The sequence below is a fragment of the Netta rufina genome, assembly GCF_964035555.1.
Source record: "Netta rufina genome assembly, chromosome: 13".
Classification (NCBI taxonomy): Eukaryota; Metazoa; Chordata; class Aves; order Anseriformes; family Anatidae; genus Netta; species Netta rufina.
Window position 1 is genome coordinate 12016737 of NC_140136.1, and position 23649 is coordinate 12040385.

Below are 23649 nucleotides of genomic sequence, written 5' to 3' on the forward strand. Positions count from 1 at the left end.
CATGCAACTGGGAGGGCTGGTGCCGGATCCAGAGGTGTCCTTTGCTGGGGCCTGGCAGAGGTCGGTGTTTTTGGGGGCTTGAGCTGGGGGCCGGCCCCTTGGAGCTCAGCAGTGACGTGTGCGTGGGGTGGAGGGGAAGGAAACGGAGCTGGGGGGGTTTCCTGCAGAGCTCCTGCACCTTCTGTGCTGCCGCAGATGTCTCCAAGCCGGGCGGGGAGCCGAGACCCCGTGCAACCCAAGCAACCCGCTGCTGGCAGGGTGACACCAGCCCTGACGTGGAGTCATCCCCGGCAGGACGATGAGAGGCAGCACGTGCCAACAGCCAGCGTGTGGCAGATAAAAGAGCCGGGACCTGGTGGCACCAAAACGTGTGTCGCAGGCGTGTGAGGCCCCTGGAGCTGCAGGGAGCCAGGGGGTCCCTGGGGAGCAGGGGAGCATCGGGTGCAATGGGAGGGCAGGGTCCGTGCTGGTGGCACGTGTCCCCACACTGCCCCTGCCCCACCGTGAGGACAGTGAAGCAATGGGGCAGAATCGCCCAGAAGTTTGGGTGATTTCCAGCACTGGAGGTTTTCAAGACTGGACCAAGCTCAGAGTAAGGAGATGTGGGCCAGCCCTGGCCACTACCACATGGCTCGTGTGCTTTTTCCAAGGAACTTTTGTACCGGGCAGCTGTGGCTGTGTGAGTGTGGGCGGTGGAGATGGGGCTGCCTTCACCAGGCTCCTTGCATCTGTGAAGGGCTGGCATGAGCCTGGAAGCATCCATGAAGCTGAGGGTAGCCCGATGCCTGTCCCTGCCACATGCTGGGATCACTCAGAAGCCTCCTTGCTCCATGAGGTGCTCTCACTCGCATCAGGAACACAAAAATTCGGGTGTTTATGTGACTTGCTGCATGATCCGGGCTGGTGGAGCCGTAGTCCAGCAGGGACAGGAGATGGTTACTGCCGCTTCCTATTGCCCTGCAGCTTGCTCATCCGTTCTCATTTCCTTAACCCATGTCCCAGTGCTTTGTTATTTCATTCGGAGGGCAGGGATTATTTGCTGAAGCCTGGGGGTTGCTGCTGGGGGTGCTCTCACATATCTCCGGCCGCTCTGGGAGACCAAAGCGGGGCTGCCTGAGCTGTGCCTGGGCTCTCAGCGACCCAGAGCTGAGCCCAGCCCGATGCCAAGTGCCTGGGCTTGCAGGAGAGCGCGCTGCTCCGCTGCCCGGCCGTGCCAGCGCCCCGCCGAGCCGCGTGCCGGTCTTGTGCATGAGCTCAGCCTTCCTGCTCGGTGCGGGACAGGCCCTCAGGGGCTGCAGGAATCCTCTGAATCACAAATACTTTCGGCGTGATTACGCCAGGGCGTGAGACGTTTCCTACGGCGCCGAGGTGGGGACGGCGTGCGGGAGACATCACGGAGCTGGCGTCTGGTCAGCTCTGTGCCTGTCCCCTCCAGTGTGCCTGTCCCCTGGAGATGCTGCTTGCTGTCCTCCTGGGGTGGATCTGCTGCAGATCTGCCAGCTCTAGGGTTTCTGTTTTTGCCGCAGGGCCCTGCTTTGGGTGCCAGCTTGCCCGGCACAGTCTGGCCGAGCTGGCCGGGTTTCCAGCAGGGCTCGGAGGAGCTCGGCCAGCCATGAGTCAGCCGGGGCTGTGGAGCTGGTTGCTCACACTGCCCCAGCGCCGTCCTGCCTCCGTTAACTCCTTCCCAGGTCAGGCTCCTCCACCACCACACACCCAGAGGAGCCGGGAGCCTGCAGCGGTGCTGGCTCAGCTCGCAGCGTGGGGCTCGTGGACGAGGCACCTTGCTCTGGGGCATGGCCGAGGTGAACCGTGGCTGCCCTGCACGAGCAGCTGGACGTCCCGGTGTGAGGTTTCGGGTGCTGGAGGCTCCGTCCTGCACCGCTCCAGCGCAGAGCAAGAATGCAGAGCATGCAGCTGCTCCGGGGCGTACGTGGAGCGAGGCATGGAGCCAAGCCCTGGCCTCGTGCCCTCTGGAGAGAGGGGAGAGGAGGACGTGGCTCGAGGCCCAGCCTCCAGTGAGAAGAGCGATTCGGGGGGAAGAAAGCCTCCACGTATTTGTCCGTGCCATGGATGCGGCTTGGAGGGCTCGCCGCTGGCTGGTGGACGTTGTGCCTCCTTAAAGCCAGGGCTGGTGCTTCGAGGAGCAGCCAGGATGAGGTTGAGGTTGACCGGGACCTCCGGAGGCCACTTGGTCGAGCCCCCTGCTAAAACAGGGCCACCTCGTGCTGTGAGGGTGTGGGTGAGCTGTGCTGTGCTGGCCAGCCCTCTGAGCCAGCTGCTGACCTGCGGGGACAACTGGAGGTGCCGTGCGGAGCAGCTGCGGGGGGCAGTTGCAGACCGAATTCACAGCTGCCGTGCCGGGGCGGTGGCAGCTGCCTGAGTTTGCAGCGAGCCTGGAAATCCATGGGCCAAAGTGCTGACCTGGTGCTGGCACTGCTGGGACTGGAAGCACTCTGAGGATGACCCATGTGTGCTGAGAGCTTCCTCCAAGTGTTCTGCAGGGTCTTCTTTCCCTCCATGATATTTTTTTTGGTGAGGACCCAGGGAGGCCAGCAGAGCGTCTGCCAGGGGCAGGTTTCCTGAGCTTAGCAGGGCACCTGTGCTTGCACTTTGAAGGTCCACACATCCCTCTGAGCACTGTCAGAAGGGGACAGCAGTTTTCTGCCTTCCCCTGATTAAATTTGCTCCCCCAAGCACGTGGCTGCCCTTGGAGAGCTTTCGGAGGTGGGCAAGGCAGCGACACCATCCACAAAGTGTGGGTGGGATCCACGTGGGATGTGACCCATCCCAGATGCTGTCACAGCTGGCGAGGAGGTGCTCAGCGTGCCAGGCACGTGTTGGACCATCCTGGAGGGACAGACACCGCATGGCACCGGAGCTTTCAGGTGGGTTGATTGATCCCCATGTTTCCGCCCAGTTCTCTCCATGCCTGGTTTGGTTTTTCCTTTTATCCAAGGGTCCCGCTGTCCTCTCTGCCACATTTTCTCCGCTGCTCCTTCCACACAACCTTGAGAGCTGGGACACCTGGCTTCCCACAGGCTGTCCTCAGCAGAGCCCCCCCGGCTCCACGTCTCCGCTCTGCGGCACTGCTCCGCTCCTCGGCAGCCCCAGGAGAGCGGTGGTGGCGCAGCGATTTCCCTGTCGCAGATATTGCCCTGCTCTGCTGAGCTCTGCGACGTGGCAAGGAGCTCATTAGCGCTTTTGGGTTGCAGGGCTCGCTGGAGCACTGCGCTGTCTTGTCCTTGCTCCGCGGATGTCTCGCTGGGGCCCAAAAGGCAGCAGTCCCACTTAAAAGTGGGTCGGTTTGGGTGGATCTAGGACAAGCAGAGAACGGTGGCCTTGGGAGATGGGGGGGAGTGGGGTGCGTCTGCCCTGCAGATGTTCCTGGGGGCAGATGGAGGAGGTGGAGGAGATGCCACTGTGGAGATGGCAGTGGCATTTAGGGCTCCAGGGCACAACACGGAGTGCAGGGTACATCCCACAGCATCCATCGGGATGGCAAAGTGCACCCACGGCGGGGCTGCCTTCCTCAGGGTGCTGGGGGGCTCCTGCCCTGCGCAGGCTGGTGGAGATGGAGGCTGTGGGTCCGTGCCTGTGCTGTCCCCTGGCAGAAAGGGATTGCTCTGTGGTCTGTGGGTGGGCAGGAAGGCAGGGAGATCCCCGGGTGGCAGCAGAACTGGGCTCAGCGATGCTCAGGTCTCCGCCACCGACTGACCGTGCAGGTCACATCCTTTCCCCTCCCAGAGGTGCTGTCCCCTCGGCCTGCACGTGCTTGGAGCTGGAGCCCGGGGGGCTGTGGTGGCCCGACCGTGGTGGCAGGGGGCTCCAACCACCGGTGGGGACACGCCGGGCGCGGGTGCCAGCAGCAGCACGCAGGGCCACCAACACCAGCACCGTGCGGGCTGTCCCCGGGCTCCTCGGTGGGCACGGGCTGGTGGGGGCCCATCAGGGTCCGTGGGGACGCTCGTCCTCACCCTGTCGCAGTGCCGGTGGCGGTGGCGGTCACGGTGGTGGCGGTGTCACCGGTGGTGGTGTCACCGGTGGTGGTGACGGTGGCGGCTCCTCGGGGAGGGCCGGCGGGGGAGGCGCTCGGTGGCTCCGCCATTGGCGCCGTCCATGCCGTGGTTTCCTGCCGAAATCACATGGCTCTCGCGTTTCCATGGAGAGTGGCCGGGGTGGGCGCTGCCAAGCGCCTCTGAGCCTTCCCTGCCTGCTCCCCGTCCATGGGAGAGGAACAAAGGCGATGCGCCCAGCCAGGCCTGCTCTCGCCGCCCGCGCCGTCCCCCGCCTCTCCTGGGACATGTGAGTGCCACCCGGCCCCGTGGCGGGGGGCTCTGTGGCGGGGTCTCGCCGTCAGCTGGTCCCCGTTGGGGTGGGGACAAGGACAGGGCTCGGGGGCTCCGTCCCCGGGTCCGGACGGAGGCGCTGAGGGTGGGCTGGGGGCTCCACCGCCACCGGGCGCATGGGCCGAGTGCTCGGGGACAAGGGGACAAGGGGACGGCGGTGACAGCGGTGACACCGGCTGCCCACGTCGGGGCGGGGGTCTGGGGCTGAGGGGACAAGGGGCTGAGGGGCTGAGGTCCCGTCCTGCCCCACGGGGCTGCGGCAGAGCCCGGTGCTGGGTCCTGGGGTGCCGGGTGCCGGCCATGGCTGGGGGCTGCTTCCTCCTCCTCCTCCTCCTCCTCTGGGCAATGGAGGGAGGAATGCTCGGAGGAATTAATGAGACAGATCTGGCTTTGTTGCGGGCCCCATCCTCCTATCTCCCGGCCCTGCCAAGAAATCCTTTGGGAAGCCAAGCGCCATTAACCCCTTCCCTGCTGCGGCACAGGGCTGGGCTGTGCCCCGGCCCCATATGGATCCGGACACGGCACCCTCGTGGCCATCAAGGGGACCTGGTGTGTCCCACCACCCCTTATTCCCGGCCGTGGTGGCTGGTGGAGGTCCCCGAGGCTTTGCCACGTTCCCGGGGCAGGGGACAGCTCGGTGGGGTGGGAGCTGGGGTGCCCGGTGCTGTCCCCACAGCGGAGCCGAGCAGGGGCGCGGGGACCTGCGGGAGCTGACGCGTGGCTCTGGGCTGTGTCCTCGCCGTGCTCCCGAGGGGGACATCCCAACAGGGTGCCTGGAGGGACCTGGGGCCGCATGCCCCCCAAAATGCCCTTGTGTCGGGCTCCAGCTCCGCTGGTGCAGGCTGTGACGGGCACGCTGCCATGCCCCGCAGTGGAGAACCAGGTTTTGGGGCCCCAGTCAGGGCAGGGCAGTTGTCCCCGCCGTCCCCAGGGGGGACATGGAGCGGTGGAGCCCCAGCTTGGTGTGGGTGGAGGCCGCTGCAGGGCTGCTCCCACCGCCCATCTCCCCGGCTTGTGCTTTGGGGCTATTTATAGGGCTGCCGTTTATATCTGCGCTATTTCTGCCCCGCATGGGGAAGGCGCGAGGAAGTGACGGAGAGGGCTCCAGCCTGCTCTGCCCAACCCACCGGGGACGATTTTGTCACCAGCATTGTCACCCCCTGCCCCCTCCCCGGGTCTCCCCCATGTCCACCAGCTCGGGTGGCAGCAGCTCCTTCCCCAGCCCCTTGCCGTGCCCGTGCTGTCCCCAGGAAGGGGCTGAAATATCTCCTCCATCACCTCGGCCTTTGTCTAATTGCTGCTGGTGCCAGCGGGGGACCCCGCTCCCTGGGCAGGTGGCCTCGGAGCTGGCTCCTCTGTCACACGCTGCGGTGGTGCTGGGGGCAGCAGGGAGCCGCCTGGGGATGTCCCCGTGTTTGGTGCAGCTTCCTCAGCCTGCCAGGACCCAGCCCGTGGCCGTGCCTCCACTGCTTGGGATTTAAGGCTGCGTCTGGATGCCCCTGCACCCTTGAGGGGGTGACATTTACCCCGTGGCTCTTGCCATGGCCTGATCCAGGGGCTCTCCCACCTCGATCCCTGCACCTTGCGTTTGGAGACGCCTCGTTTGGGATGGGGGAGGCTCGGGGCGGCTCTCCAGGCCCAGCAGAGGAGCAGACAGAGGAGACACCCCACGGAAATCATCCGTGTGGGGTGCCGTACCCACATCCCGGGGGTCTTTTGGTGGTCTCCCAGCGGGTGCTGTGCCTTTGCTGCCTGTGTTACCGGCCGCCCACCCTCCGCAGGGAGTCGGGGTTGAGCTTTAATGAGGACAAACGAGCTGGCACGGGCCGGGGCTGCGGGCGCGCTGCCTGGGCGTGTGCCGGGCACCAGCCCCATGCAGCTGCCAGTGAGGCCGTGCAGGAGGTCGGCCTCGATGATGCTGCAGCCTCCCTGCTCCGTGGGGAGCTCCGTGGGGGTGAAGGGTGCCGCGTGGCCTCCTGGTGCATCCTTTTCGGGGGGTCTGCAGGGCCGGGGGAGATGGGGGGATCTCGCCGCGCCTCGGGGCTGGGCTCTGCTCCGTGCCCGTGTCACCGGAGAGGAGGCTGCGGGCAGGAGGGTGACAAGACATTTCTGTTGCCAGCTCCCTGGCGTGGAGGCCTTCCCCTGCAGCAAGCACCAGGATGTTTTCGGCAGGCTGCTGGGGGAAACATCCCCCAAATGCCACCTCCCCGCAACTCCGTGTGGCACAAGGGTGGCAGGGGGCACCAGTAGCACCCCAGTGCTGTGAGCACCCCGTAAAGGCTCTGCCCTGATGCTTTTCATCCTGAACCTTGCCTGACCTCCCTCTAAAAGCAGCAGCAAACAGGAAGGGAGCCGGGGAGGGAGGCGTCTCTTCCTGCCGTGGTGACGGCAGCCTTTTCCAGCCGGGATGGGGCCGGGCTGCTCCAGCCTCCTCCTTCGGAGCTGGGGCTACGGCCAGACAAAGGCCAGGACCCAGGCAGGGACCTGTGGCCCCAAACTGGGTCACATCTGTGCCACGGGCAGGCTGCAGGGTCCCCTTGCTGTGGGGATGCTCTCCAGGGACAGAGACTCGGGTTCCTCTTGCCCTTAGGCTCAGCACTGCTCTGCAAAGGACTTTTCCCTGTCCTTGCACCTCTCCTGCCCCTTGGGACCTGGAGACCCGTGGGAACGTAGCCTGTTCTGGCTCACCGTTCATGCCCTGCTGATTTTAGTGCCGAATTCCTACACGGAGTGAAGCGCCTGGGGAGAAACCCCACGTTGTTATGGGTACCACAGCCATGCCCTTTGGTCCCCACGTGGGAATTGCACCCAGCATCTTTCCAGAGCCCTGCAAGGAGCTCCTTGCTGAAGCCAGCTTCTCCGAGACACGGGCTAGGAAAGCCTGGGCCGGGAAATCCTTTCCCCTGGCAGCTGCTGCGTGTGGTGTCCACGTAGGGCGCACCGCGGGCATGCTGTGGGACACCCACAGAAAGCTTCAAAATTAAACAAAACAAAACAAAGCAAACAGAACAGCCATCCAGGAGAGAGCAGCAGCGACGTGCGCGCTGCGCCGGGCTTATCGAAGGGGCCCCTTCCCCGCGGAGGGGACGGACGGACGGACGGACAGGCGGACGTCCTCCCTTCCCCGGACCTTGAGTCATGGCCGGGGGCCGCGGCAGGGCCGTGATGTCAGCCCGTGGGCAGGGGAAGCGTGGGAGGGGACAGCCAAACGGGGCAGCCCTCGCCGCGGCCCCGCGCACCCCAGTGGCATGAGAGGCAGCCCCACGCCGCCGCCCGCAGCGCCCCGCCGGACGGGGGACGCATCCCACCATGAACGGCAAGCAGAAAGGTACCGAGCGCCCGCCGAGGGCTTGGCGGAGCTTTCGCCCAGCTCTCAAATCACCTGGGGAGCCTTGAGCCTCCCAGACACCAAAACGTGGCCGGAGAGGGGCGAGGGGGACGTGGCTCAGGGCTTGGGTTGTGAGCGTCTTTCTGGGTTGGGGAGGTTTAGGATAAGATGCTCCGTGCCGTGGGGAGGAGATGTGGGGTTGTGGGGATGCTGGTTCCGTTCCCCATAGCCCTGGCCAAAGCGGTGGCCCCGCAGAGAGCTCAGAGCTGATGTGCAGCAGATGTGGTGCTCGGGAGCTCGAGTGTCCCCACCGCTCGGCAGACCCTGCTAACTTGGGGGGTGGTGAGGTGGGGGGGCCCTGAGGTTTGCAGGGCGATGTGGCCGGGCTTTTGGGGTCTTTTTTGGGTGAGGGACTGCACCCTGCTTGCCGCGGGGAGGAGAGCTGTCCCTGCTGGGGTAGCAGGGATGGGTGTCCGTGACCTGAGGGGTGGCTGTCACGACATGTGGCGTCGTGATAGGTACGTGGTGGTCTAGGACCTGCCAGCACCCCAGCAGGGGGGTCCTTGGGCTCCTTCCCCACACAGGGACCACGTTTCCCTGGCAGGATTTGGTGGGGAGCTGCTGGTGCCCAACACGGCACCCTGGAGGGGAGCAGGTTGGGGTGAAGGAGGCATTTGGGACCTTCGCAAGGTTCTGCCAACCCCACCAGCATCCTTCCAGAGGCACTCGGGGATCAGAGCCCTGTGAGCTCTGCTCAGTGCCTCTGAGAAGGCTCACAGCCCTCTCCAGAGCAGGAGCAGGGGCTGGTGCCCCTTGGAGGGGCCACGTCCCCATTTGGGGGGCACAGAGGCAATCTGCAGCCCCTCCACCTCCAAAGGGACGGGGATCCTGCTGGGTGCTTGGTCTGTGCCCTGTCCTCCTGCAGGGGATCCAGCTTGCCCGGTGCAGCCACCTTCACCAGGTGGCTCAGGGCCACAGGTCAGATACCCCAGGAAACACCTTGTGCATCGGGGACACCCCCTGGGTGCCAATTTGGGGCTTGCACCCCCCTCGAGGAGCCCGTGGGTGCCCCGGGATGTCACCGTGTCCCCCCCGCAGTGAGCCCTGCCCTTCCTTGGGGACGCTCCGAGGGGTAAATAAGCACTTCCTCCAATTCTTCCCATTCGCAGCTCCTTCCCTTTCCTGCCTCCCTCCCGCTCAAGGAGCCGGCCAGCGAGGGCGGACGCCGGCACCGCGCTCAGGGCTCCGCGGGTGCCAGCGGGGTCTGCGGCTCCGGCGGGGGGCTGTGACCCGTAGCACCGGGATTTTCTCTCCCAGCTGAGTCCCGGGGGGGCTACGGTGCCGCTCACGGTTTCTGACTCATCCCGCTCCCAAAGCTGATCCCCCCCTTGGCGTGCCACGGGCTGGGCTGGGGGCAGGCGGGGAAGGGGCCCCGGAGAGGCAGAGCGCGGAGGAGGTCAGAGCAGAGGCGGCTCCCAGGCCCTGTGCTGAGCCCCGGATGCTCCCATCCTCCGAGCTGGGGCGGGAAGGAGGAGGCAGAGCGTGGCCAAACGCTGTCCCGAGCCGGAAAGGGGCTGGCGGGGGGCCGGGGCGTGCGTGTGGGTTCAGGCAGCAGGGACGCAGCTGTGCAAACAAGGGCGCAGTGGCTGGAGTGGAGGGAACGGCGCCAAACTCCCGCGTTTGCAGGCTCCAAAGGTTTTCCCTGCGGTGCACCCTGCTAGCAAGGGCGAGCTCGCCCCAAGGTGCCCTTGCTGGGGTGCCCTGCAGTGCCCGGGGAGGTGGGTGCACCCTGCTGGTGCTCCAGCCGGGCTGTGGGTGCCAGCCCTGGGGGGCTAAGGGGACGGAGGGCGCCGCGCTGGCCACCTTTGGGTGCGATGTGTCCGGACGTGGCGGTGGGGCTGGGGGGCTCGGAAGGAGCCGGTTTGTGTTCCTGGGGCGTCTCGAGCTCCCGCGCGGTGTTGATAAACTCGAAAGAGCGACCTGAGGCTGGTGTCTGAGTGTCAGAAACAGAAACCAGCTGGGACCAACCCAGCCGGTTGGACTGCCCCCTCGGTGCGCCGGAGGAAGCTGGTAGCAGCATTCTTGGTGTCCGAATCATCTGGAGAACACCAGGCACCGGGACGGGGGCTGGAGAGCCCGCGGGGAGGGCTCCGGCGCTCCCCGCCGCCCTCGGCACGGCTGGCAGCACCCTGATCCTCGGCCCTGCCGGCTGCCTCCGCGGGCAGGGCTGGACAGAACGACAGGGACAGACAGACGGACGGACAGACGGACGGACGGACGGACAGACAGGCTCCCGGGCTGGTGCTCCGTGGCAGGGGAGAGCTGCGGGCGCTCGGCGACTCGGGCACGGCGGCGAGGTGCGAAAGCTTCGTCAGGAGGCGGCTTCGTTAGCGCTGTAATTAGGGGCAGGGGGCGGGGGCTTTGTGGGGCTGGCAGGGCTCCGTGGGGCCGCTCAGCTTCGGGGCTCGTTCTCAGAGGGCTCGTGCAGCGGGCTCGGCTGGTGGCGGGGACACGAGCGGGTCGGTGTCCCCTTGGTGCTGCTCTCCCTGCGCTGAGGGGGCTCCAGACCACCGTGGGCAAGATGCCGGGGCCAGCTGCCCCTTCCGTGCCCCGGGCTCTGCTCTGCGCCGCCGGTACCAGGTACCTCTTATCTCGGTAATGTCAGGAATGCACCGCGCTGGGGCTTCCCCTGCTCCGCGGGAGGAGTGTGCCAGGAACAGACCCCCCCGTGCCCAGCTCGACGCCTGCCTGCGCCAGGCGTGAGCATCCGCCGTGGTCAGGGGGAGGATGGGGTTCGTGGGGCATCCCCCTCCTGGCTGTGGGGTACTGCGTGGGGTGCTGGAGGTGCTGGGAGAAGTCCCTGGGATGTTGCAATGCGGGGAGAGCGTTGGGATGGGATGAGGACACCGGTCCCTGGGCTGGGGCACAGGGACGTGGTGCTGTCAGTGGCCACAGCTTGTGGCAACGCTCCTGGTCCTGATGCTCGAAGGCAGGAGCACGTCCCAGCTGCTTGAGGCTCCTTGAGGGATTTGGAGAGACGTCAGGCATCAATCCATCCTGGGGAGTTGTGCTGCTGAAAGGCATTGCCCCTGTGACACCCCCAGCATCCTTCCCCCGTGCAGTACCCGCACACCCCGGTGCCCGATGCCCCTCCTGAGAGCCCCCACGCTGCGATGTGGGCAGCAGCAGTGCCACAGGCCTTGCTCGCTCAGTGGGGAGCAGATTAAACAGCCCTGCAGAGGGTAATCTGCCCGGGCCCTGCAGGGATTACAGCTCCTCCTAATGAGCTTAATTGGGACAGTGTTGTCCTGGCGACTGCAGGGACCGGCACCAAGGTAACGCTGAGGCTGTGGGACCCGCAGAGCCGCTCGGCTTGGACCGAGCAGCGAGGGGGGGACGTGGATCTCCTGCCTCCCGTCTCTGCTCGCCCTGGGAGCTGAGAACACCCCAGCTCACCCTGGTGCTGGAGGAGGTTGGGGCATGGCTTTGCGGCGGCCGAGCAGGTGCGTGGGGACATTGGGGCCGGGCTGCAGGGCTCTGCGGCACCAGGGGAGGCTTTGCCTGGCTGTGGAGGTGCCCCAGGCCCAGGCTGGTGACACCGGGCTCCCCAGCCTCTGCTTGAGGACTGTCCGTGGTTGTTTACCTCCAGCAGTGGCCAGGGATGCAGCGATGCTCTCCATGGTGCAGGGTGGCAGCGGGGTCCAGGCCCCGGTGCTCAAAAATCTGCTTCACCCTGCCCAAGGCGCGCATCTGGCATTGTCCTGGGGACAGGAGGCAGTTTTGGGGCTTCTGCGGTGGCTGCAGGGACTTCCCAGGGTCCCAGGAGGGGCAGGGAATGGCTCTGCCTTTCCTTTCCCGATGCAGAGCTCCTGGAAAGGGCCGGGGAGTTTCCAAAGCACTTTGTTGTCCGTGGGTTTCCATCCTGCTCGCCGGAGCGAGAGGAAGTCAGCATGGAGACGGCAAAGGGCCGGGCAGCAGGGTCCGGCCCCGCGCCCTTCCTGCCCCGGTGGCGAGGTGGCTGGGGTGGCTGGGGGACAGAGGGACACCTCTGGGGACCAACTGGGGCTCAGGAGGCTGGCCGTGATGTTGGGCACTGGGCATCAGCCTCTTCCCGTGGCTCGCACGGGGCCATGCGGGGACATATCCAGGTGCCGCGGCCACCCTGCTGCCTGGGTGCCACCCCTGTCCCTGCTTCAGTGGCACCCTGCCTGCGTGCACTGCTGCTGCTGACCCCGCTGTCTCATGCCCCGCAGGGAGGCCCTCCAGGTCGCACTCGACGATGTCGCTGTCTGCGCGCCCGCAGCGCCGAGTCCTCGTCGCCAAGATCAATAGGAGCCAGTCGTTCGCCGGAGTGAACTCGACAGCCGACCGGCCCTTCAGGTAGGAGAAGGGTGCTGGCGCTGCGAGGGATGGGGACAGGGACGGGGACAGCACTGGTGGCAGGGCCCGAGGTGCTGCCCCTTCCTGCTGCACCTCCTGCAGGGACCCTCGTGGTACCCAGGGGATGTCGCACCGGGGGCTGCAATGAGGCCAGGTGGGACCCTGAGTCCGTCCCCAACCTTCATCTGTCCCTGTCCCAGCCGGGAGGAAGGGCCCTGCTGTTGGAGCGCGGCGGGGGCAGGCAGATCACGATGGTCCTCAGGAAGTCCTCGAGGGTTTCCCTGTGACCATTCCGTCGTGTTTAATGCCTGCGGTGAAGGAGCTGGTGTGGTTTGGAAGCTTTGTGTCTCGACCGCCTCGACGTCCTGTGGCTGCGAGTTTCTCTGTTTGAGTGCCGGCGTGACTCAGGGCTTCCTCTGGGTCATTGCAAACCCGTTGCTGGAAGGTTTTCCTGGCTGCTCCATCAGCTCTGCTGTGAGGAGCGGTGAGCAGAAGGTCCCTGCTTCACCTCTCCGCTGCTGGTGATTTTATGGGACCCATCGTATGGTTCCCTCTTGGCCGAACCTCACGTCAAGGGGAACCACCCCAGGTGCTGCTCAGCCCTGCACCCTCTGCTCCTTTCCCAGCTCCTCACGGGGAGGGAGCTGCGGGTGCGTCTCGGGACAGGCATGCCGTGGGTTTGGGCTGTGGCATTTTAATGCTTTTGATCCCATTTCCATGCTCCTTACCTCCCAGTGCACCCAGCACCTCCCAGCCAGGACAGACAGCCGGGTGGCGGGGGGAAGGAGTGCCGAGAGCGAGCCAGGCTCCAGCAGCACCTCCAGGAGCCTTGCCAGGCTGTGGGCACCGCAGCGGGGTGGGCACAGGGCTGGGCAGAGCTTCCCCATGCCTAGGAGCAGACCTCCAGCCTTGCTCAGCTCTCGCCCTGAGGAGCTGCTCCCCTTCTGCAGGATGCTCCTGTCTGGAGCCTCCGAGCCTTTTTGTGGGGCTCCAGCAGCTGGCCACCAGCACGCCTCTCTGGATCTGGGGGTGCTGGAGTGGCAAGCAAGCGATGGGGAGACACTCATGGTGCCCAGGGCCCTGGAGGATGAGAAGGAGGAGGGATGGCCGTGGAAAACAAGCACTTGCCCGTCATGCTGGCTTGATACGATGCCAAGACATTCGCTTTCCCCTACCAATGTTTCGGGGAAGTTTTTTGGCCGCTCCTCCGAGGAGCTGCACAGGATGGGAGGTCCGGCCCGGGACGGTGCTGGTGGCACGGCCACGCTGGAGGGCGGAAGGGAAGATCCGGCCCTGGCGCTGCTGGAGGGGCCGGGGAGCGCCTGTTGCACAAGGCAGGAAGGGCGGTGTTGGGGTGGCAGGAGAGATGTCCCTGCTCCCTGTGGCTGTGCCGATGAGGGGGTGACAGGCTCCTCGTCCCCACGTTGCTCCCGTGCTGACACCGGCTGCGGTCCCTCTCTGTAACCCCACAGTGGCAACCTGGGGTGCTGACGAGAGCTTGGTGACCCTCTGGCGGATGGCCAGGGCTGGAGATGCCCCCATAGCTACTCCAGTAGCACAGCTTAGCTCCAGGAGGTGCAAGTTTGCCTTTGTTCCCCCTAAAAGGAGCCTGGGACCCCACAGAGGCATCCCCATGGCCAGCATCTCCAATCCCTCTGAGATGGGGTTAGCTCCCCGCTGTCCCCATGAGCTAAGCAGATGTTTCCTTGTCCTCCGTGTCCACTTTGGGGTGGCCGAATACATCCAGGGGCCATTCTCCCTCCTCTCTCTCCCATCTGCCTTGGCAGCGAGGTCTGTCAGGGCTTCACGGGGAGGCTGAGCGGGCACAGGACCGACCTCGGTGCCTGTGGACCGCGCATCCCAGCTGGCCGCTCTGCAGCAAGGGCGCACGAAGCGCTTCTCCTCCCTGCGTGCGGGGTGCCCGAGCTCCCCACCAAACATCTGCATGGCTCCTTTTGCCCCCGCTGCTTCCTCCAGCAGCCAGGAGGATGCTGTGGGCGCGGGGTGGGAGCCGTCGGGGCGCGGGCGCGTGGGGCAGGCGGCCCCGCAGCCCTGCACAGCCCCGTCTCGCCCGGCCCCGCTGGCCGGTTAGACTGGCTGCCAGCGAGTCGTGGGAGAGGCAGGCAGGTCCGGACGGAGCTCCCGGGACCTGGCCTCTTTTCCAGAGCTCCCTGTCGCGAGACAGAGGGTGCCCAGGGGGACCCCGGCGCTGCGGGCTCACCCTGACCGCGCCGGCTCTGCCTGCCTGTCTCGCCAGGAACCTCTCGCCCTTCACGCCCACTGTCTCCCGCAAGACTGGCTCCAGGGTCAGTAGGATGTTCTCAATGTCCCACAAATCCCCGCCACCCAAGGTGCCTCAGCCCAACCGCCTGGACGAGGTGTACGAAGCGCTCAAGAAGGGCTTGACGTAAGTGCTGGGCCCCCCCACGGCCGGGTGGTTGGAGTCAGGGTGCCCCCATGGGTGTCCGTGGGCCCCCCGAATCAAGCTGGGCGTGGGTTTGGGGTGACAGCCACCTGGCAGGGACACGCCAGCTCTCCTGCTCCTGCACAAGAACTGTGTGGGGAATGGGAGTGTGAGTCCCAGTGTCCCAGAGCATGAGGGATGCAGTGGCATCACCTCCCTGAGACCATCCGCATCTGGGGTGTGCCCAGTGCTGCAGCAGTGCCCCGGTCACATCCCACACAGAAGCTCACGTGGGCTCCCTTGCTGGGGTGGGGAACGGAGTGTGGGGCTCGGTGGTGTGGTTCCAGACTGACCCCATGGTGCTGGTGTCCCCAGAGCCTACCTGGAGGTGCACCAGCTGGAACTGGAGAAGCTCAGCACCCAGATCCGCGAGTCCAAGAGGAATTCACGCCTGGTGAGTGACGCTGGGAAGCCTCATGGGGTTGTGGTCACAGCTGGGACTCTGTTTAGCTGTGCCCCAGCGCCCAGCCTGCTTCTGTGGGGACATCAGGGGCCGGCCTGGGCTCTGGTGTCGGGCTGCACGGGGCTCCTGTCCTGCTGCCATGCACTCTCCAGCCCTGGCTGGGTGCTGCATGTCCATGCTGACATGCTATGGGTGACGGGTGTGCCGTGTGCCAGGGCTCTTTGGGTGGGCAGAGCTGGCTTCGTGCTGCGTCTTATCCCTCTCCTCTCTCCTCCAGGGCTTCCTCTACGATCTGGATAAGGTAAGCGGGAGCGGTGCCCCGTCCCCCTTGCCTCCCCACATCCCAGTGCCAGGGATGTGCCACCGCCAGCCCCTTCCCTGCTTGTGCTCCTCCTCTACTGCCCTCCTTCCTCTGGGTGGCTGGGACTGGGGCTCTGTGGCAGGGTGGCAGGGGACAACACAGAGACCGCTGGTGGCTTGTAGCCCTCTTCCTGGGACATGTCCTAGCTGCAGCACGAGCACAGAGCAGGACTGTGTCCAGTCCAGCTCCTCTTGGGGAGCCTCTCACACCATCTCCTCTGTTTTTCCAGCAAGTGAAGTCAATTGAGCGCTTTCTGCGTCGCCTGGAGTTTCATGCTAGCAAGGTAGGAGATGGGGAGCGGGTTGGGCTTTGGGCTTTTGGCCTCCGTGTGGCACAGGGACTGGGAGACCTCCTCAAGAAGCTGCTATCACTGCCTGCTGCTTGTCCCCCTGCCCCTCACGGCACCTCTGGCCTGTCCTTGCAGATCGACGAGCTCTACGAAGCCTACTGTATCCAGCGGCGGCTCCGCGATGGGGCCCACAACATGGTCAAGGCTTACAGCACGGGCTCGCCGGGCAGCCGAGAGGCACGCGAGAGCCTGGCTGAGGCCAGCAAAGGCTACAAGGAGTACACAGAGGTCAGACAGCGGGCGCTGGGTGGGCTGGGAGGGTGCCAACACCATGGGCTGTGGGTGACGGGAGCTCTGTCCCTTGTCCCCAGAACATGTGCCTGCTGGAGAGCGAGCTGGAGAGCCAGCTGGGCGAGTTCCATGTCCGGATGAAAGGTAACACGTCCCTCCACAGCCCCGGCCCTACGCCCTCACATCTTGTCCTGACATCCCTCTGCCTTCTCTTGCAGGGCTGGCAGGTTTCGCCCGGCTCTGCGCTGGTGACCAGTACGAGGTGCGTGGGGCTCTGGGCTTACGGACGGGGATCTGCTCTCCTCCCTCCCTGCGGTCCTCGCTGTGCCTGGGGGACATGGGTGGGCTTTGTCCTGGGTGCTGGTGCCCCCATCCCCATGTCTCTGCTCCTTCCCCAGATCTTCATGAAGTACGGGCGGCAGCGGTGGAAGCTGCGGGGGCGCATCGAGGTGAACAGCAAGCAGGTGTGGGACAGCGAGGAGATGGTTTTCTTGCCTCTCATCACCGAGTTCCTCTCCATCAAGGTATGGGGCCCTGCAGGGAGGGCAACACCGGGACCTGGTGGGGGACCAGGACCTCACCCAAATCCAGCCCGTGCTGGGGATGGAGGGTGCTGTCTGGTGGTGGTGGCATCCTGGCAGCACCAGGGGTGCTGCGTGCGCAGCTGCCAGCGGGCTCGTCTCATCCTCTCCTCCTCCTCCTTCTCCAGGTGACGGAGCTCAAGAGCCTGGCCAACCATGTGGTGGTGGGCAACGTGTCCTGTGAGACCAAGGACCTCTTTGCAGCTCTCCCCCAAGTGGTGGCTGTGGATATCAACGACTTGGGTACCCTCAAACTCAGCCTGGAGGTGACCTGGAAGTGAGTACCCCAGCAGGCTTTGCTGGTAGCGCGTGGCAGGGCTGGGGGCACACAGCTGGCCTGCCTTGAGCTTTCACCCATCCCAAAACCTGGCTGCAATTCTGGAAAGCCACACCTGGGCTGAAGAGCACGCTGGTGTGATGTCCAACAACCTCCCGCTCACTGCAGAGCAGGGTTGAGACCTCCTGGCTTGGGAAGCTCCCCTCACCTCCCTGCTCTCCTCTGCAGCCCCTTCGACAAGGATGACCAGCCCTCGGCAGCCAGCAGCGTCAACAAGGCCTCCACAGTGAACAAGCGCTTCTCCACCTACAACCAGAGCCCTCCCGACACGCCGTCCCTGCGGGAGCAGGCTTTCTACGTAAGTGCGGGGCCACGCGGAGCTGCCTGTGGCTGGGGCGAGGTGGCCCTCGGTGGGATCTGCTTCGTTGAGTCGAGCTTGCCAGGAGAAGTCCCGATGGGTGGCACAGCTTGGGGACAGGGGCAGGCAGACCTGCCCCGGAGCTCTGCTCCATCCGTCCCACCACGGCCCACGGCACCGGCCCTCCAACCCTCACAGCTCCTCTTCTCTCTGCCCAAGAGCCCGGCGCGGGCAGCCGACAAGCACGGCTGGTCCTTGTTGGACATCTTTCGGGAGACACTCTTGGAGAAGCTGTCTCGGAGCTGCTCCTGCGGCGACGTCTCCTCGGTCGAGCTCAGGAGATGGCCGCGGCCGGGCCGCGTAAGTGCGAGGGCTGGTGCCGGCCTGTAGCGTAGCCCAGTGGCGTGGCCGTCCTGTCCTGCTGTAGCGTAGCCGCTCCTCGTCTCCTACTCGCCCGTGAGCAGAAGGCCTTGGCCGTGTCCCTGCTGGTGGCCGTGCCGTGCCGTGGTGGTGCCGGTGCGGCGCTAAGGTGGCGCGGTGCTGGCGCGGCGCTGGTGTGAGGTTGGCTGGGGTGACGCTGGTGTGATGTTGTTGACATTGCCGTGATGTCATCGTGGTGTCGTGACATCATCATGATATCATCGTGATGGCGGTGCTGCCCCCTGTGGGCTGGTGGCGGGGCTGTCGCTCTCCTCGCAGCCGAGGCCTCCCCGTGGTGTCGCGCCCGCCGCGCTGGGTGCCGCCGGCTGGAAGGGGCAGCAGCGCGCCGAGGGGCGCCCCTTGCATGGCCTCGGCGCCTCCTGACACCTCCTCGTCCCTTCCACAGAACATGCTGCGGCGCCAGGAGGAGCTGGAGAACGGCACGGCCTGGTCCATCTCCTCCGAGTCCTCGGACGACTCCTCCAGCCCCCAGCTGTCGGGCAGCGCCCGCCACGCCGCCAAGCCCATCGTGCAGCCCGAGGTGCAGGCCTCGGCCCCCGCCATCGAGATCTCCTTCTCCCAGCAGCAAGAGGAGGCCGGGGCTGGCGGCGGTGTCCCCGCCGGGCCAGCTCTGCCGGGGCACCCGGAGGAGCAGGGCGGCCGCAAGAAGGACCCAGTGGCCAACGGGCACGTGCCCTACGCCCGGACTCTCAGCCACATCAGTGAAGCCAGCGTGGACGCGAGCATGGAGGCCAAGGCTGCGGAGAGCCCGTGGGAGCCCTCTCCCAGCCCAGAGAACCCTGGTGTGGGCGAGCCAGATGCGGACTCCCTCCCTGGCGCCTCAAATTCGGTGCCAGAGGGCTGGGCAGGGCAGGACAGTGGCCCCGAGGCCAAGCCCCGTGCTGTGGTGGCATGGGCTGAGACTTGTGAGACGGAGACCGAGCCGGTGGCAAGCCCGGCACCCAGCCCGGCACCGGCACAGGAGGTTTGCGGCAGCGAGGTCCCCGCGCCGGCCGCGGTGCTGGCACAAGCCCCCGCTGAGGAGGAGCCCGTCCTCGCCCCACACTTGGCCGCCAGCCCCCCAGCAGTCCCACGGGTGAAGGCCGTGGACTCAGGGCTGGAGGAGGCCATCAGCCTCCTGGCCTCAGCCCTGGATGACTATCGGGGGCAGTTCCCAGAGCTGCAGCCGCTGGAACGGGAGCTCAAACACCTGGAGGAGATCCTGCTGGTGAGGAGGCTCAGAAGGAGGCCACAGGAGTGGTTGGGGACAAGGGGCAAGGGTGGTGGGGCCATCCCTGATGGTAGTGACCATGGACAAGGGTGGTGGGGCCATAACTGATTGCAGTGACCAGGGATGAGGGTGGTGGGGTCACTTTGGCTGCCTTGCCAAGACCTGTCCGTGCCAAGACCCGTCTGTGCCATCCTTTCCTCCACAGCACAAGCAGGGTGTGTTCCTCAGCCGGGCCTCGAGCATCAGCCTCACGGTGGAGCACGCTCTGGAGAGCTTCAGCTTCCTCAACACCTCGGACATGGAGGACTCAGAGGGCTCCGAGGAGGATGCTCTCCAGGACGAGAGGTGGGCAGCAGGGGGCTCAAGGAATGGGGCCTGGGGCAGGATGAGGAAAAGGGGCAGTGGGGATGGGGGTGCCCAGTTGTGGTGGGGTGCCTCCCTGCCCCAGCACATCTCAGTGGGTCCATCTCAGCTGGGGACAGTCCCAGCTCATGAAGGAGAAGGATCTGGCCCTGCTGGGGACACCCCATGTCTCCATGGGGACTGGGTGCCCTGTGATCCTGGGACTGATTCCTTTGTCCAGTCCTGAGTAGCTGTGTTACTGTAGGTCCTACAAAAACTGCCCAGTGTTGCCCCCGCAGCAGCGGGTGAGGATGGGCTGGATCCAGGCTCCCTGCACTGACCTGGCTCGGTCTCTCCCCGGTTTGCAGGAGGGCCAGCAGAGCCCGGCGTGTAAGCAGGGCCCCCAGTGCCGGTGAGGTGGGAGCAGACGACACCGGGACATGCAGTGGCTCCGACGGCAGTGCCGACCCCATGAGCACCGGCAACGAGTTCCTGGATAAGGCCCTGGTGCTTCACCTCCACAACTGCAACCGCCTGCTGCTGGTGAGAACAGGGGCTGGGGCACGGCGGTGGGGTTGGCCATGGCTCCCTGCAGCTTCTGGCCCTGATAAACCCCCTTGAGATATCTCGCTGTGCTGGGGTCTGGGCACTGCGCTCCGATCCTAAAGTCCTCGGCGTGCCTGTGCCTTGCAGAAGCTGGGCACCTTCGGGCCCCTGCGGTGCCATGAGATGTACGCCCTGGACAGGCTGCTGCGGGAGGCGCAGGTGCTGGAGATCGTGTGCCAGCTGACGGAGGAGCGACTGGAAGCAGCCACCTCTGCTGCCGGAGGTAAAGGCGGCGCGGGGCCAGGCGGGCAGGAGGTGGCAGCCCCCCACCAGAGGAGGCTTGACAGCGCCTGTCCCCGCAGTGGTGCAGTTCTCCACGCGGAAGGACGGGGTGCTGCCCCTTTGGGACCGCTGCGTGGAGCTGCCCAACGTCTACACCTGCCCCGTGGAGCGGTTCCTGCAGGTGCTCAGCGCCCAGTACGCAGCGCCCGTCAACGAGAGGCACCCAGGGCTGGCTGATGCAGGTGAGCATGTGGGATTTGGGGAGGGAGCCGCCGGCACAACAAGGTGCCTGCGACTGCTGCACAGCCTGACCCCGTCCCTGTCCCGCAGTGTGTGTGAAGCTGGTGGAGGATGTGCTGAACCGGCGGCTGCCCCGGCGGCCCGGCGGCACCCAAGGCGAGCAGGTCACCATCTTCCAGTACTGGAGCCACTTTGAGTCCCTTGGCGCCCTGGTGCTCGACACCTACGTGATGGAGCTGGCGGAGGAAGGTGGGTGCTCTCCTGCCCTCTCAAAACCCTGGCTTGGGGTTCCCAGCCCTGAGTATGGGGTGCCAGAGGCCATGCTGTAGGGTGTGCAGCACCTCCACACGCCACGAGCCACCACCCAAACGCTCCCCCATTGCTGGGGTGGACCCAACCCATTACTGCTGCACAGCTGCCTCCCACGCTGCCTCCCTGGGCACCCTCTGGACCTTACAGGTCCCCAGCATCGCAGCTCGGTGCCCCAGCAGCAGGGCACTGCCCCTGGTCACCCTGTGTGAGGTCCCTGTGCCTGCTGTGGGTGCAGGCTGAGCATGGGGAGGGAGGCAGGGGCGAGCGGGCTGGCGATGCTCACCCGGCCGTCCCCGCAGTGCTGCTGGCGCAGAACCTCAACTCGGACGACCAGGACGTGGTGCTTCGGGCGCTGAAGCGCGTGCCCGAGGGCCGCCTGAAGAAGGAAGGGCTGAAGGCGCTGAGCCTGCTCCTCGTGGAGGGCAACAGCAAGGTGGTGAGCGCCGTGTCGGCCCAGCTCCGCAGCCTGGCGGAAAACCCACGCTTTCGCCAGCGGGTACGTCGCGGCCGGGAGGGGAGGAGGTGGGCTCCAGGGACGCTGCCCCGAGCGGTGGCACTGACCCTTTGCTCTACCCCAGGCCCTTGTGTGCTACCTGGACCAGCTGGAGGATGAGGAGGTGCAGACGCGCGTGGCCGGGTGTGCGGCGCTGGGCTGCCTCAAGGTGAGAGGGGTGTGAGGAGCAGCAGCAGAGCTCGTGGGTCATTCATTTTCAAAGCTGGGCTGGCCACGGGGTGCATGAAGAGGAATCTACGTGCCCAGGGCAGCCCAGCAGTGCCCCAGTGGTCTCTGCATACCCTCTTGCTGCTGGGAGAAAGGAGCTGGTGGTGCCCAAAACTTGCCAGAGAACCAGGCAGGGGCACTGGGAAGGAAAAAGGGAAGGGACACAGTCAAGGGATTTTGCTGCCCAGGGCTGGGCTGGAGGAAGGAGAGCTCCATGGGGACTTGGGGACTTGCCTTGCCGGCCTGGGTCCTGCCATGGGGACCTGGGAACCTGTGCTGCCTTCCCCTCTGGTCCGTGTCCACGTGCACGGTGCTGCCAGCAGTGCTCAGCCCTTTGCCCCTCTCCCGCAGGCCAAGGAGAGCATCGAGCAGCTGGTTTACCTGTGCCAAACCGACAAGGAGCCCGTGCGGGAGGCAGCCAAGCAGAGCCTGATGCTGTGCGGTGAGTGTCCTGCGGCACCCCTGCTCCCTCCACGCTCACGGCTCCCTCCATGCCCCCAAGGGGCACCTCCAAGCCCCACGCTGCCCGCGGGAGAAGGCAACCTGCGCTGGTCCCTGCCTACCCCACGCTCTGGCTCATGGTGCCCCAAGCTCTGTGGGGCGAGAGCAGGCTGGCGGTGGGCAGCGAGGGCCAGGAGTCTTGCGGCCACAGTGCTAAGCATGGTTGTTATTTATTATTTGCTAGATGGCACTGAGAGAACCATCTGAGTGGGTTTCTAGGCCTCCAGGTCGCGGCAGCTGCTGCACAGGTTGGGACACGTGAGCCGTCCTCGTCCCCCAAGTCCCCGCTCCTGCCGCTTTGCTCACGAATGTCTCCGTCTTAGAGCCTGTCAGCCGTGTCACGTTTTGGAGTCTGTGTGTCTTGGTTGTCCGTAGCGCCCACCCCCGTGGCACCGCCGGCACACGTAGGTGCCCCGTGTCCTGTGTCCCAGCAGACTGTCCACGTCACCAGCTCCTGCTGGGGCTGGCCGCTGTGTGCAGATTTGTGTGCGGGGCTGCCCGGCAAAGATCCCCGAGCCGGCTTGTGGTGTGGACGTGTGCATCCCTGTGTTTATGTGGGGGTCCTGGCGAGCCCTCGGGGGTCCCCGTGTGAGTGCATGCAGATGTGCACAGCTATTTGGGGTGCTGTTTGGCACAGCCCCGAGCCCTGGCTGTCCGCGAGCATGTGGGGCCAGCAGCCAGTGCTCCTGGAGCCGAGCTGCGGGTGATCCCTGCCCCGTGTGGGCACAGGGATGGCAGGCAGGTGAAGAACAGGACTTGCAGCATCAGAATCGGGGGCTCTGGGGGCTTTTAGAGCCTGATTCTGTCTGGGACCCATCCAAGGAGAACAGGAAAAGTCTCTGCTCTGTGTCTGAACCACACTGGCTCAGCTCTGCCGGGCATTAGCCACATTTTCCTTAAAGGCCGGGGAGGGCAGATGGGGACAAGCAATGTCCAGAGCTTCTGCAGTTTGCTTTGCTTCACTGACCACAGCGTGTGCTTGCAGGGGAAGATGGCAAATCAGCCCACCGGCGGCTGGAGGAGACCCTGGACAGCCTCCCGAGGATCTTCGCGCCAGCCAGCATGGCCAGTACAGCTTTCTGAGACGCCGCACGAAGCCACCCGCCACCCCTCGAGGCCAAAGGCACCGCTGGGCTACCTGGGCTTGCACGGACTGGGCCCAGCCGGGAGCCAGCAGCCCCCAGCTCGCGGCAGCACAGCGCAGTATTACCCCCGCCGGCAGCTGGCCGCGGCCGCACACTGCCTTACGGAGCACCGCTTCCCCTGCCCCCAAAACGCTGGCCGTGCGGGGTGCCACGTAGGCACCCCCAGGCGAGGAAGAAGGGGGGGGGGCTTGCCGCACATCCCACCCTTCGATTGCTATTTAAAATACACGAGGAAACCGCCCTTCCTGCCCCGGCAGGGAGACGTACTGGATTTCTCTGCCTCCTGCCTTCCCGTTGCGCGAGGGCACGTGCCCTCTCCCGGGAGGAGCTGCACTTTGGAAACGACGCCGTTTCTTTCCAGGAGTCGCCTGGGCTGTGGGGACTGCTGCCCTTCGCCGCCTGGAAGTCCCCAGGACTTAAATAAAAATGAAAGATGAGATATTAATATATTCTGCTGGCGTTTCTTCTTTCCAGCTCCACGTGCTCCTGTCCCTCTCCCCGGTGGCGGCTGCAGGGAGCGTAGCGAGGTAACGGCCCCAGCCCAGAGCCCTTCCTGCCCTGCTGGGAAGCGCTGTGGAGGGCAGGGGCAGGAGGAGTGACAGAGGGACAGACGGACGGACGGACAGAAGCTGCCACCTTTTTTTTTTTTTTTTTGGTTTTATTTTATTTTTTATTTACAGATTTTTGCAGAAAAACGAAAGCAAAAAATCCTTTTCTATAATGTCTCTATAAATCTATATATAATGTAATTACAGAGAATGACTAATTTTGATTTTAAACCAGAAATAAAAACAAACCTTTAATGAGCCGTGGTGTCGCTGCGTGGGTGTT

General features: G+C 65.2%; 1 protein-coding gene across 4 annotated transcripts; it reads left to right on the forward strand.

Moving 5' to 3' along the window:
- Positions 1 to 4111: 4111 nt before the first annotated feature.
- On the forward strand, positions 4112 to 23626 carry RIPOR1 (RHO family interacting cell polarization regulator 1). Of its 4 annotated transcripts, XM_084294461.1 has the most exons (23): positions 4112 to 4302; positions 11928 to 12054; positions 14312 to 14461; positions 14834 to 14912; positions 15199 to 15222; positions 15512 to 15565; positions 15707 to 15859; positions 15943 to 16006; positions 16081 to 16124; positions 16261 to 16386; positions 16572 to 16720; positions 16949 to 17078; positions 17905 to 18726; positions 18935 to 19074; positions 19440 to 19614; positions 19765 to 19900; positions 19980 to 20141; positions 20230 to 20388; positions 20751 to 20947; positions 21030 to 21113; positions 21524 to 21614; positions 21858 to 21921; positions 22659 to 23626. In XM_084294461.1, the coding sequence occupies exons 1-22, from the start codon at positions 4224 to 4226 to the stop codon at positions 21878 to 21880; spliced, it is 3168 nt and encodes a 1055-aa protein (XP_084150587.1). In that variant the 5' UTR covers positions 4112 to 4223; the 3' UTR covers positions 21881 to 21921; positions 22659 to 23626. The 4 variants fall into 4 exon arrangements, with proteins under 4 accessions (XP_084150587.1, XP_084150585.1, XP_084150586.1 ...); XM_084294459.1 differs by lacking the exon at positions 21858 to 21921; XM_084294460.1 differs by lacking the exons at positions 4112 to 4302; positions 21858 to 21921 and adding an exon at positions 7579 to 7674.
- The last annotated feature ends 23 nt before the right edge of the window (positions 23627 to 23649 follow it).

Coding starts and splice junctions, on each gene's coding strand:
- RIPOR1 (XM_084294459.1), top strand. CDS start 4,224: ATGGGAGAGGAACAAAGGCGATGCGCCCAGCCAGGCCTGCTCTCGCCG. Junction 16,007..16,080: donor GTTCCATGTCCGGATGAAAG/GTAACACGTCCC, acceptor CTTCTCTTGCAG/GGCTGGCAGGTTTCGCCCGG. Junction 21,615..22,658: donor GCAGAGCCTGATGCTGTGCG/GTGAGTGTCCTG, acceptor GTGTGCTTGCAG/GGGAAGATGGCAAATCAGCC.